The sequence below is a fragment of the Pinus tabuliformis genome, chromosome 3_2 (genome assembly GCF_031772625.1).
Source record: "Pinus tabuliformis cultivar Carrire ecotype Pingquan chromosome 3_2, CPIR1, whole genome shotgun sequence".
Taxonomy (NCBI): Eukaryota; Viridiplantae; Streptophyta; class Pinopsida; order Pinales; family Pinaceae; genus Pinus; species Pinus tabuliformis.
Window position 1 is genome coordinate 483037567 of NC_142302.1, and position 12705 is coordinate 483050271.

The 12705-nt window shown below is 36.8% G+C and overlaps 1 protein-coding gene across 1 annotated transcript; it reads left to right on the forward strand.

Annotated features, from left to right (window-relative positions):
- The first annotated feature begins 1310 nt into the window (after positions 1-1310).
- Positions 1311-1742, forward strand: LOC149181406 (uncharacterized). The gene has a single exon (XM_089414199.1). It carries the CDS (start codon positions 1311-1313, stop codon positions 1740-1742), a length of 432 nt encoding a protein of 143 aa, XP_089270325.1.
- Positions 1743-12705: the final 10963 nt, after the last annotated feature.

Below are 12705 nucleotides of genomic sequence, written 5' to 3' on the forward strand. Positions count from 1 at the left end.
GCAGTCCTAATTATACTTCAGATTTTGTTATATTTTCTTTTGCTTCTAAGCATACTTTAGCAGTTGTCCTAATGCAAAAGAGGGACCAGAAAAATGAATAGCCCATAGTTTTTTTTAGTCAAACTATAAGAGATGCAATGCTAAAGTACAACATTATTGAGAAGCAGGCTTTAGCCTTGGTGAAATCTCTTAAGGACTTTCAGGTTTACATTATGCATTCACATATTTTAGCTTATGTTCCAACAACAGTAGTGAAGGAAGTTCTTATGCAGACAGATCCAAAAGGCAGGCGGGGAAAATGGATCACAACAATACTAGAATATGATCTAGAGATAAAACTGACAAAGATGATCAAGGGACAAATTTTGGAAAATCTCATGGTCGAATATAACTTGCATGCATTAGATATTAATCTGATTGTTGCCCTCTCTGAAGAAGAAGTGGAAGGCTCACAGTTACATGTATCGGAAATGTTTACTTCATCTCCTTGGTATGTTGACATTGTATATATATTGCAGGATTTAAATCCTCCACAGGAAGTGCCAAGAAGTAGGACTAGATCATTAAAATTGAAATATTCAAAATATTGTATTCTCGATGGGGTTTTTTTTTTCAAAGATTTGGGTGGTGTGTTGCTGAATTGTCTTATCGAAACTAAAGCAAAGGATGTGATGAGTGACTTCCACAAGGGAGATTATGGTGGCCACCTCTTTTGGAAAACTACAACCAACAAGATTTTGAGGGCTGGTTTTTATTGGCCAACTCTTTTTGCTGATGTGTATAAAAATGTGATGAGCTGTCATGAATGTCAGATTTTTCAGGGGAAAAGGAAGTTGCAACCATTTCCATTGTAGCCCATTTTAGTCGCGACACCATTCCAACAATGGGGTCTTGATTTTGTTGGTGAGATCCATCCTTCAACATAAGCTGAGCCTAAATGGATCCTAACAGCTACAAATTACTTTATAATTTTTTTTGAAGCAACCACAACCAGATAAGCTACTGATTTTGTAGTTATTTAGTTTATTGAATCTAATATCTTGTCAAGATTTGGCTGCCCGCAGAAGATAATCACCGATAATGCTGCTGCTTTTAAGTAAAAAAAGATGGTGGAATTCTGTGAAAAGTATCATATCACATTGGGGCATTCAACCACTTATTACCCACAAGGGAATGGGCTGGCTGAATCTTCCAATAAATCATTGATCAACATAATCAAGAAGGTGTTGGAGGTCAACAAGAAAAACTGGCATAAGAATCTCATCAATGCTTTATGGGCAGACAGAGTAAGTAACAAGAAATCCATAGGCATGTCACCTTTTCAGTTGGTGTACAGGGTTGATATTGTCTTTCCTTCATCTCTTGTTGTCCCGGTCATGAAGATTTTGCAGGAAGTGGGCAATGAGATGAATGATGTGCAGCGAAGAATAAATCAGATGATTCACCTACAACAAACTAGGGAGGAAGTGTTGCAGAATACTTCCAAACTTCAAGAAAGAATAAAGAAGATTTATGACTGCAAGACTAAAGAAGATAATTTCAACATGGGTGATGTAGTTCTTCGTTGGGATGCACAGAATGAAGAAAAGGGCAAGCATGGTAAGTTTGAAAATATGTGGAAAGGACCGTATAGAATCTCAGCTTTGAGAGGTAAGAATGCTTATCTACTGGAAGAAATGAATGGACAAGATTATTCAGGAGGAGCAATCAATGGTAGGCTTCTCAAGCACTACCTTACTTGAGAAATTTCTGGAAATTTTCATTATCATTGTACATACCAGTTTACTTTCTTGTCAGAGTGTGAAGTGGCTATCATGAGAGATTGAAGCCCGAGGAGAAGGCTATAAGGCTAGACCAGCTGCAGGTTTGAAAGTTTCAGTTTGTTTTATTGTTTGTTTGTTGAAGTTAGTTAGTCAGTCATTTTTCAATTTCAAAGTTTGGTCTTTGGGTTTTGACTCCATGCCCAATGTTTAAAGCTACCTGGTCTACAGTGTTCTTGACACCTCCAAGGAGTTGCCAACCCCAACTGGAGCCAATGTTAGTGTCAGTCATTTCTACCTGTAACTAGTGATAGAATATTCTCTTACAAGGTTTTGTTAAGGGTCTCAAAGTCAAATTTTAATCATTTCATTAGGTTTTCAGAATTTGCTGCTCCTTCAAAATTTTCATGTTCTGGTCACTGCCATCACTCAGTTGGATGTGCCATTACTCAAATATCATCATCCTCATATCAGTCATATCACCATGGTCTTCATTCAGCGTAGTGTCACCATTATGTCATTAGGGTTAGAGTCATCAAAATCTGTCATGTCATCCATAAATCAGGCGAATGGAGTAGTAGTAGGGTTTTGCTCAAAAGGTTATGTTCCAAAGTATAATTTATTTCAAAATGATGTAATAAGTTCAATGTTCTAAAACTGCATTTGAAAGTTCCAAAGTTACATAGTTTTCAAAAGCAAAGTGAAAATATATGGTGGGTCACCCTACCATTATGAAATTGACTTCTACAAGCATTAAAGACCATCTCATTTCATTTATCTCCCTCATATTCATTGGTAGAGAGCTCTAATTCACCAACAAGCCATTTCCTCAACATTTTCACAGGAAGAAATACTCCAAAAGGAAATCCAAACACCTACACTACATTTTCCATAGCTTACGCTACGTTTTCCAGAATTTCACTGGTGTTTTCCATAATTTCTCTGTGTTTTTCCTCCTACACAGAATTTCGTTGCGTTTTCTCTCCTACAGTCACAAAATGGTTTTCAAAGGTTTCCAAAGGGTAATTGAAATCTTCAACAACTTTCTACAAGTAATTTCAAGTTTATTTGACCCCTCCATAAGTTTTTTTTCCTTGATTTCATGGTGCATGTCCTCAAATTTTCTCATACGTTGTGTTTTTCACAATTTTCCTAGTTGGACTGTGTAAAAATTCTCCTAACCAAATCCCAGACCCAATTCATCCTTTTCCACTTCCCAAACATTCCTAAAAGGCCTACCCACTTCCCTAAATTTTCGTACCCTATTTTCCCTTTCCTAAAGCCTTCATCCTATCCCCTCATCCAATTCTCATGTTTTCCTAATTAGGGTTTTCTCTTGCACACTGTGAAAGTGGAGGAGGAAAGGAAATCCTATAATAAGGGAGGCCAAATTTCAAGGTTTGAACCACTAAACACTGATGAGATGATTTTTTCCCCATTGTCAAAACAATTCTTTCAGAATGTCGGGTGTTTAGGGTTTTGTGAGCTAGTTCAAAGGATCAAATACCATGCCAAGTTGACCAGTTTGTTTTCCACTCATATTAGGAGAGATAAGGTCACTGTTGCAAGTGTTAGTTTCACTATTTCAACTAAAGTCATAATAGCATCCATAGGGATACCTGATAGTGGGGAAAAATAGTTTAAGAGTCTGGACTTGGAGCTACAAAACTATCAACCTTTCATCAAAGGTCACTATAAACACAACATTAAGAAGGCTTTTCCTTTTGGATATCTCCTTGGGAAAGTTTCTCCACTGATGAGGGTTATTATGAATTAATTTACACATGAGGGAAGATTCTATAGACTATACAAATATCATGTTAGACTGCTCATGCATTTCATAGGGGTAAAGCCACTAAACCTACCCTACTACCTCTACAAAAGCTTGGCTAAAATGGCAGAGAAGGTGAAACATAGATAGAGTGATCATCAAAAAATCCTTTTTCACCATGCCCTCATCAAGATTATTGTATTGCATCAGCTAGCTCAAAAGAACATCACTTGGGAGACATTCATTCAGTCAGATGTCTTGTTATCTTCTACTAGTCAATCTACAAGCCCAAGTACACCATAAACACCATCTAAGCATGTGAAGAGTGGCTCATCTAGCTGAACTACAGTTGAAAGGATACCTAGGCTTGAGGTGACTCAAACATATTAGAGAGGAAATAGATTTGTGTTTACTCCACATCTTGTGGAAGGGGCCAAGCTTACATCAGCAAAACAAGGATCACAATCACAACATGAGGAACCTTTGCAGGATGAGGAGCCATTCCATATTGACACTTACATGGTTGAATTGAAGGTTAATTAGGAGCATAAGACAATAGATCAGGTCATCATGGGGAAATATGATGAGATCAAAGAGCTTAAGGACAATTTATCAAAGGCCCATTTCATGATTTCATTCCTAGAGCGGGAAAATCAACAATTGAAGGTAAAACAACTACTCTTGGAAAAGTATGAGGTTGATGTTGGCAAAGAGGATGTAAAGGGAAAAGAATTGATTGATATAGAGGATTCAAATGAGCATCAGGAGCAGGTGACAAGAAAAATACCAAGGAGTAGAGCTTAAAAGGTAACTTCAGCGAAAAAGAAAACAAATGACTTAAGTTGACCTAATTACAACAGAAATCAATGAGAATAGAGAGTTTTGGCTTGATAAAGTGAATTTTCGTTTGGAAAATCTTCTTAGGAGGGCTGACAAAGACAATGGGTTGCAAAGACACATGGCCATGCATTACTACACAAAGAACGGGATATCCCAAGTCAAAATCAAGCGGTTGAAGGAAAATCTCAAGGAAACCCTAATCAGGAAAAAAGAGAATGATAAGTTGGATTTGCTTGATGATGCTTCCCTCATAGCATAGCATAAAACTTCAGGACTTCATGAACCAATTTTGAAGAGATTTCGATAAATTTATGTTTTTTGTGACCTTTTGTAAATTTTGACACAGTCATGGAGTCAAAAACGCAATGTGCGCTTTTGATAGGGAGCTCCAAATAACATTTTTTTTGGATATCTGGATTCCTCATGACTTATATATCACATTTATCCTCTAGGAGCAAACATTTAGTGGGTTTTGACAGGTGGAAATGACCAAAACCTACCTAAAAGTCACCTTTTTTCCCTCCTGTTGAAGAGCACGCTGCGTTTTTGAGAGCACCTATGGGAGAATGTAGTTTTGAGGGGCTAGAAATGATCTTGTTCAGATCTTGAAGATTCCATCATGTAGAAGACATCCACAGATTTCCAATGAGCCATCAAGATCATAATTTGGACCTTGGGAAGGCCTTCAAAAATCATTTCTCTCAAATTCGTTGTGTTTTCTCCTCGCATGTTGTGTTTTTGATTGATTTCGTTGTGTTTTTTCCTGTAAAAACTTTTTCTTAGTTTTGTTAGTTAGATTCGACTTTTGATGATGTAATTATGGGTAAAAAAGCTTGTTAAGATTTTTGTATGTAAATTTAAGCTTCATTAATGAGAGTAGTTTGAGTCTCTGTAAATCTTGGTAAATCTTAGTAATCATTTATCTCTCTACTGTAAATTTCTTAACAACTGGTATGAGAGCTCTATATCAGAAGCCATAGATTGTGAAGCAAAGTTGCATACTTTTGGGTCATGAGAGATTCAATGGATGAGGAGGATATGTGCATGTGGATTAATTAATTGATGAACCATGTACCTGAAAAGAATGCCTAGATAACTAGCGGTTACAGTGGTTGGTGACCCATGTAATTTGGTAGATGGGTTCTTTTTATATGTACATTGATGTCATATGTACAAAGACAGAAACAAGGGTAAAAATAAATAAAAAAATATTATAATGGAGTGAAAATTTTAATTTGCATGTAAATGGGCATATTGTTATAAGACCTGGTAAGGCATGCATACCCCTAGGTAATTACTGGTAAAGTATGGGTTAGACCTAGGTAATAGGGGGATGTTGGGTTAACAAATCCCAAGTAAAAACTTTGAAGGGGGTAAGGGCTAGAGTGAGTGGGATTGTCTCACTTAGCAGGTTTTGGCTGGATTTAGTCAAGGAACCCCAAGTCAAGTTTAAGGGGGCAATTGTTAGGTAAAATTGACTCAGGTTTTGAGTCAAGGTTGACCTGGTTAAATAGTAGTGGTTTTGGGCGCATGGTATAGTGTACCCATGGTATTATGGTCTATGGTATTCCATGTAATGGAGCCTATAAAAGGATGGAAATACTTCGTTGTAATGTAGGCGTGGAGGTGAGTGGTGAAGGTTCACTTGGCTGGATTGGCCAGGGTTTTGGCCAATTCTAATGAGATCTCATTGGGTTTGGTTTTTCCCCGGATTTGGGGTTTTCCTCGATAAATATTATGTGCATAATATTTATGTGTATTGTTGCTGGTTATTTTATTATTCCTCTCTGTAAATCTCATTAAATCTCAATAATAATTTATCTCTATGCTGTAAATTTCTTAACATTCATATCTTGTTTCTTCAGTGGTTTTCCTTAAAGTTTATAAGCATAATTCTTTGCATAAAGCTTTGTTTTTATGGGAATATCATTTTGTGTAATTTTCCTTCTTAATGAATTCATGATGCACATGCTCATTAAGACCTTTTCTTCTTCCAAACACTACACTACACCGATAAACCCTAAATCCATCACAAAAGCATTGCCACCTTTCTCCTCTATATCTTTGTTGTTGTAACCCTTTGATCCTTTGACCTAGCTACCTGATTTTCATCCCTTATCCAACATCAAAACTTAAAACTTTCAAAACCATACCTGAGCCTAACATATCCAGCATAAAATCTACTCCTCTTCTAGTCAATTCATTGGTTGTGATCATAGAGAGATCGCTCTCTGGTTTAGCAGGGCTAGCTACTGAATCGTAAGTGGTTTGAGGTTACCTCCTTCAATTTCCCTTCTCAGCCTTGGGATATTGTGGAGGATAGCAGGTATCGAGTTGCATGTATGGTTTCCTTGCTAGTTTTGGCATGCATGACATATGCATGTGGTTGTTTGGTTGTGATATGTCATTGGCATAGAGGATTTCCTCGATTGATAGTGGTTTTGCCTAGCCTTGTCATTTCCTAGATATCCATGGTGTTGGGGGTTTTCCCTTTTGTTTTTTGATTGGTTCTCATGTTCCTTATGGTTGTGGGTTGAGTTATTAGTTCCTGGATCCTTGGTTGGAAAAACGCTTTAGAAGCCCTGAAATAGCTTGAGTTGAGTTACTAGTCCTGGAAGCCTTGGTTGGACAAACGCTCTGGAGCCCTTGATGAGTTGAGTTACTAGTCCTTAAATCCCTTTTTGGACAAACACTCTGGAGATCGGAAGCAGTTGTGGGTTGAGTTACTAGTCTTGGAATCCTTGGTTGGAACAAACGCTCTAGAGCCCTAGATAGCTTGGGTGGAGACCAATATGGTGATGGTTAGTGATGTCAGACCATGAGGTGGAATCACTAATTGAGGGTTGAGCTGGTTTGGCCTCTAGAATCCCTGGCTTGGTGTTCTTGGTTTATTCCATGAGATCCCACATTCATGCTTGGAATATGGCACAGGGGGTGATTGGCTGAAAGAGAGATTTAATTCAACCCAAGCTATGGTTGGGTGGTACGTGGAAGTCCCCAACTTGGTTGAATTTTCATATGTTAATATAAGCTCCTTTTCCTTTGGTATTTCATGAGTAAATGTGCTTGTCATTATGTGGCTTTAATGGTGGTTTCATCATTGATATTTCTTTGTTTATTTGTTCGTTTTAATCATGTTTTATGACAATTACTTGAGTTATGGCTCGCATCATGTTTTGATTGGTAGATGAAATGTTAATGAATGCATGATCTAATACATGATCTTGCATATATTTTGAGGAGGCATCAGTCCTTCTTGAAAATTCTCAGATAAGTATGAGACCCCTATGTTCAAATGTGTATTTATGACCTGTACATTACATGTTTGTGATATGTTTGACGAGATCCCTGTCGTGGTTGGTAAGGGTCAGGTCAAGTACTTTTTCAAGTTTTTGTATTAGTAGCCTTATTTCATTGTTATTTACAATTTTTGGAAGTTTCATCAAGTTTTGGGCATAGGCCCGAATCCTAGCCCTGAAAAGTGGCTCAGAATTGGGGATCAATGCACATAACTGCCTGAAAAAGGTTGAAATCGCATGGATGCCTTATTGTGGGAGTGACTGGAGGGTTTCAGTCGCATGGAAGGCTTGTCATGGGAGCGACTAGGGGTCTAGTTTAGCATAACATCAATTTGTCTCTGGGGTTGGACACTCAGAGGGGTTGGTTGGATCCTGAAGGTTCTGTAGCTTCAGAAGAAGGTCATAATGGTATTTTCTTGTCAGTTCCACTTCCTTAACCATACATGGGAAGTTGAATCATATCATAGTAACTCTTCATCATATGTTTACCCTGTTGGACCGGTTAGCTTGGGTAAATGTGGGAGGAGGGTGTTACATTTGATAAAATTCAACTCCATAAAAATAGTTACAGGTGTATACTTGAACATGTGATGTTATGAAACATCAATCTACTTTAGTACCGTCATCCTTCCTTATCTAAATAAAATTAACCATATCAAACACTCCTTAACTAAATATTTCTTTAGATGTTATCCTTTGTGTGCTTCCATTAGCACCCCACTTCAATGTTTCATTCACCATGATTCATAAACCCATGAACTATCAATTCTATTTTTATGCATGAGTCTACTACTAACTCCTTTCTTCCACCATAATATTTTTACACAATTGCATGAACCCTACCATAACCACCATGATTTTTCCTTTATCCCCTAAGATTAACTCAAGATAAGTATGCCTACATATCCATTTAATTCCAAATATATGCTAACTTGCACAGGGTCACCACCATTTTTCTCATATTCATCATTAGATCAACATCTTGTTAAGCTAGTTGTAGCTCATTAAAAGTTATTGGACCACCATTATCATTTTCCAATGCCTCAAGCATCTCTCTCAAACCTACAATCACTTCCTTTGATAATATTTCAATTATTACCTTAAGTTCCATATTTTTTAACTTATTCATTTGAGGTGAAATTTGCTTCAATTTCAATAATATAGTAGGATCCAAGAATGAGGCAATCATAAACAACATGGTCGTTTTCAATGTGGTGCATCTAGAATCCCTCTATCTCTAGTGACTTTCCTATGATTGAGTTTCCAACATGGCAGGTTAGGCATAAGATATTGGATGACAATTCCTCTTTCTTACTATCAAGAACATGTTGAAGCTTACGCCTTGGCCACATTCCAAGAAGAACTCCTACATGCTAAGCATGAATCCTACTATGCCATAAATATATCCTACATTCCTACTCCAAATTGTTCATGGAAAATATTTGTCAACATTTCTAAGCATCATCACACTTATGGGAATGTGGCACATCAATTCTACCATATTGGCATGCAACTTTCACAACACTTCAACTATGTACCCCATGACCAATGTTTTCATGTCACTTGCTTGATGACCATTATGACACAATGAAATCTAATGTAAAGGGAACCTTATTCAGGGTTTAGGCCACCTCACACAATGTTCATTTTGCACCAATTGACTATTGTGGGAAGACTACTTGTGCATCCTATGTTACACACACACACTCGTGTAGTATATGTGTGGTAGGTTCCAAGTGAGTGTGCTAATTTATTTCATCTAACACCTTCAACGCAACTAAATTTCTTAAGTTATCACCAAATATATGCATTTAAACAACTAATTGTTATATCCATGAACAAATCAAGCTTTATAACTAACAAATCTATTATGTCTAACATGATTTTAGTATTTTTATGAATTTTAGAAAGAAATCAACCCATATATAATTATATTCATCCTTTTCCAGCTCCAAATTCCATCCCAAATCATTGATATGTACGTTTTTATAGTATTCCATATGCTCATACCCATGGTGGATAGATCCAAAACCTTAAGAACCTCATAGGCATTCTTCAAACCACTTTCATGAGAGAGTTTGGGATAGTTAGGTTTTGATACTTCATGCAAATAGAAATAGCAAGGACTATGCATTAATGCATACACATAAATAAGCATTTGTTATAAAATCTTCCTTAAAAACCAACACTTGATAGATATCTATTGACTTCACCAAATTGACCAAGCCAAGCCAACACCATCCAATTAAGTCACCTTACAATGGAGTATCTCAATACATTAACAAGTTTCACTATATGTAATACCATGGTCAAAATGAAAGGGAACCTACTCCACCACCCACCAAGGCCAAAGATCCTCTTAGCCAACACAAGAAGGTAGTATAAGTCCCAGCATTTCCATTCTAAGAGGCTCCTAGAAAATGAAAGGAGGGTAGTAGAAGCCCCAACATTGACATTCTAAGAGGCTCCAACTCCAACAAATCGAAAAAATATAAAGAAGGAGAATAGTGAGGAACAACATCATCAAGGTCATGCCTATTAAGCCCATTTCCCCTCTCACTTCTTCCAATCATACTTCATTTGAGTATTTCTTCACTCTTTCCCTTTAGATGACACTTGCATTTGTTTCTACCACATCCATACTATCATCATGGCATAGATCAATTTCCTTTTCACACCACTTGGAAGGATATGTGATTCACCATTTCTCAAGAGAGTAGTATTGAAGATATATCCTCTAAATGTTATTGAAGTGTATGGGTTGTTATTTATGGGGGGAGGGAGGTTTTATTGTCGTTTTGGGAGTGAATTTGATGCATGAATATTGGGTTGGAACACAAAAAATAGACATGCATGTGGCTCCTCTAGCTTACATGTGGAAGTGATTAAATATATGGAAATTTCCTATGTTGAAGTATCTTCCCTCTCTTAATTACTAAAATGTAAGGCGAATTTTCCACACATTGCTCCTCTTACTAGGGATTTTTTTGCCCCCTTTATTTTTTATTTTATTTAGTGCATCTCAAGAAAAGATGTTTGATGGAGTTTTATTTATGACAAATGAGCATGGATCTCATGGGTCTCACATCATAGGTAGTATATAATGGTAGTGAGCGCATATTAGGGTAAGTTTACTTTATACTATATACTTGGTAGTTTGGATGTTGGTGTAGCTTTTAAGGATATTCTATCTCATTATTTTTTAATAATGCTTACAACACTAAGCCTTTATGTTATTGAAATATTTAGTATTATAAATCATGCTTTAGCCTTGATATGTTCAAAGTTGAAGTCTCACTGCATTCTTTGATTTGACTTTAATCTGCAAGGTTTTTCCCAAAAGAATAATGTATTTAGTTGTAAATTATGGAATTTATCTAATTATTTTTTCAATGTAAGTAGAAATCACATGGAAAATTATCTATTATATCTTGAACACAATCATTAATATTATATTTATAATAAAAAATTATCCAACTTAAAAATCATAATAATAATAATAATAATAAATAAATAAATAATAAAATAAAAATTATTACATTAAAATTATTTTTCTTATACCAAATGTAACTCCCTAATCCATTTTCATGTTTACAATTCTACTTGTCCACTTACCATATGGCCCTCATTACCTCAATAAAAATAATCGTCGAAGTAAGTTCATTGTTGCTATCAAGAAATTTCTCTCCTTATGATGATTGAATTAATCCTTATTAAAAATATTTTTATTTTAAGTCCAACCTTCTTTGTGATTAAATATTTCGTTGTGAATAGTATTTGTAACATACCCCCTTACCACCCATAGAACATACTAAAGGTAAGAGGAAATTATTAAGATCACCCAACATCCAAAGTTCAATTATAGAAATGGGGTCATAAAATTTTGATCTTTTTCAAACTTCTCAAAACCCAGAATAAACAATGTCATTGCATTTTTCTTGTCGATACCTTTATAATGATACAAAATTTTCCTTAATCTGACTCCCAGATCAAAAGATATGATCGGTTAAAGATTAGCCTATTAGGTCTTTCCATGTCATCTTGACCTACCACATGGCACCCATGTGGTCCTTACGTGGAACCCACATGGCTATATAAATAATTTCACACATGATAGTCGTTGACCTCTTCATGTTAGGTTACCACATTCAAGAGTTGGTTGCAGATGCATATGTGTGCACTACATTACTGTTGAGGCCCCATACAATCATATACATATAGCACATATGAACATTGTGCAAATCGCTCATGCCACATCATCATGGCCTCAATTCCCTAGCAATTTATTTATACATTGATTTTTAATCTGTTGGGGTGATGTGTTAGTTTGAAGCCTTCGGGGTGACCGGAATAGGTGGCAAAGACCCCCCCCGCCGCCACTTTCTACAATATGTATATGGTGGCCCACCTTGGCATGTACTCCCAAGGATAAAATCCCAAGATTTTTCTATACACGCCCTGTTAAAACCTCTAGGGTCCTGACAGTGGGACAAATATCGCCCTCCCTTGTCAATTGGCGCCAAACCTCTTCTCCTAGGATGTAAATCCTGGAAATACCTAGGATGGCCCCTTTTCAAAATGTTTGGGTGAAATCATTACTCCAGACCTCCGAGGTGACGTCATGCTGAAGTTCCCACCACAGACCTTTTTTTTAGGACCTTTGTGTCATGCCCCATAGGAAATTTCCACGGTGGTGTCATACCCTCCACATGGCATCCTCTGGGAGCACCATGTGTCACTCATATTTGGCACATTTGGACCAACAAAACAGTCGAATCAAGATTTCACGTGTCACACCACATGAACTCCATGTCATTCTTTATACACATCAAATGTCATTTTGTCATGGGTTCCACCTTGTCTATCCAGCGGCTCTTGGCGCTCGGGAAAAATTGATGACCGAAATAAAATGCGGACCACCCCTTTTGCCGCGTCACAGGGCAGGTTTGTGTTCTTGGTTCTAGAACATAGTTCTACCACTTTTATCTATCGTGCTTCCTTCCTCTTAATGTCACCCATAATAAATGTTAGTAGA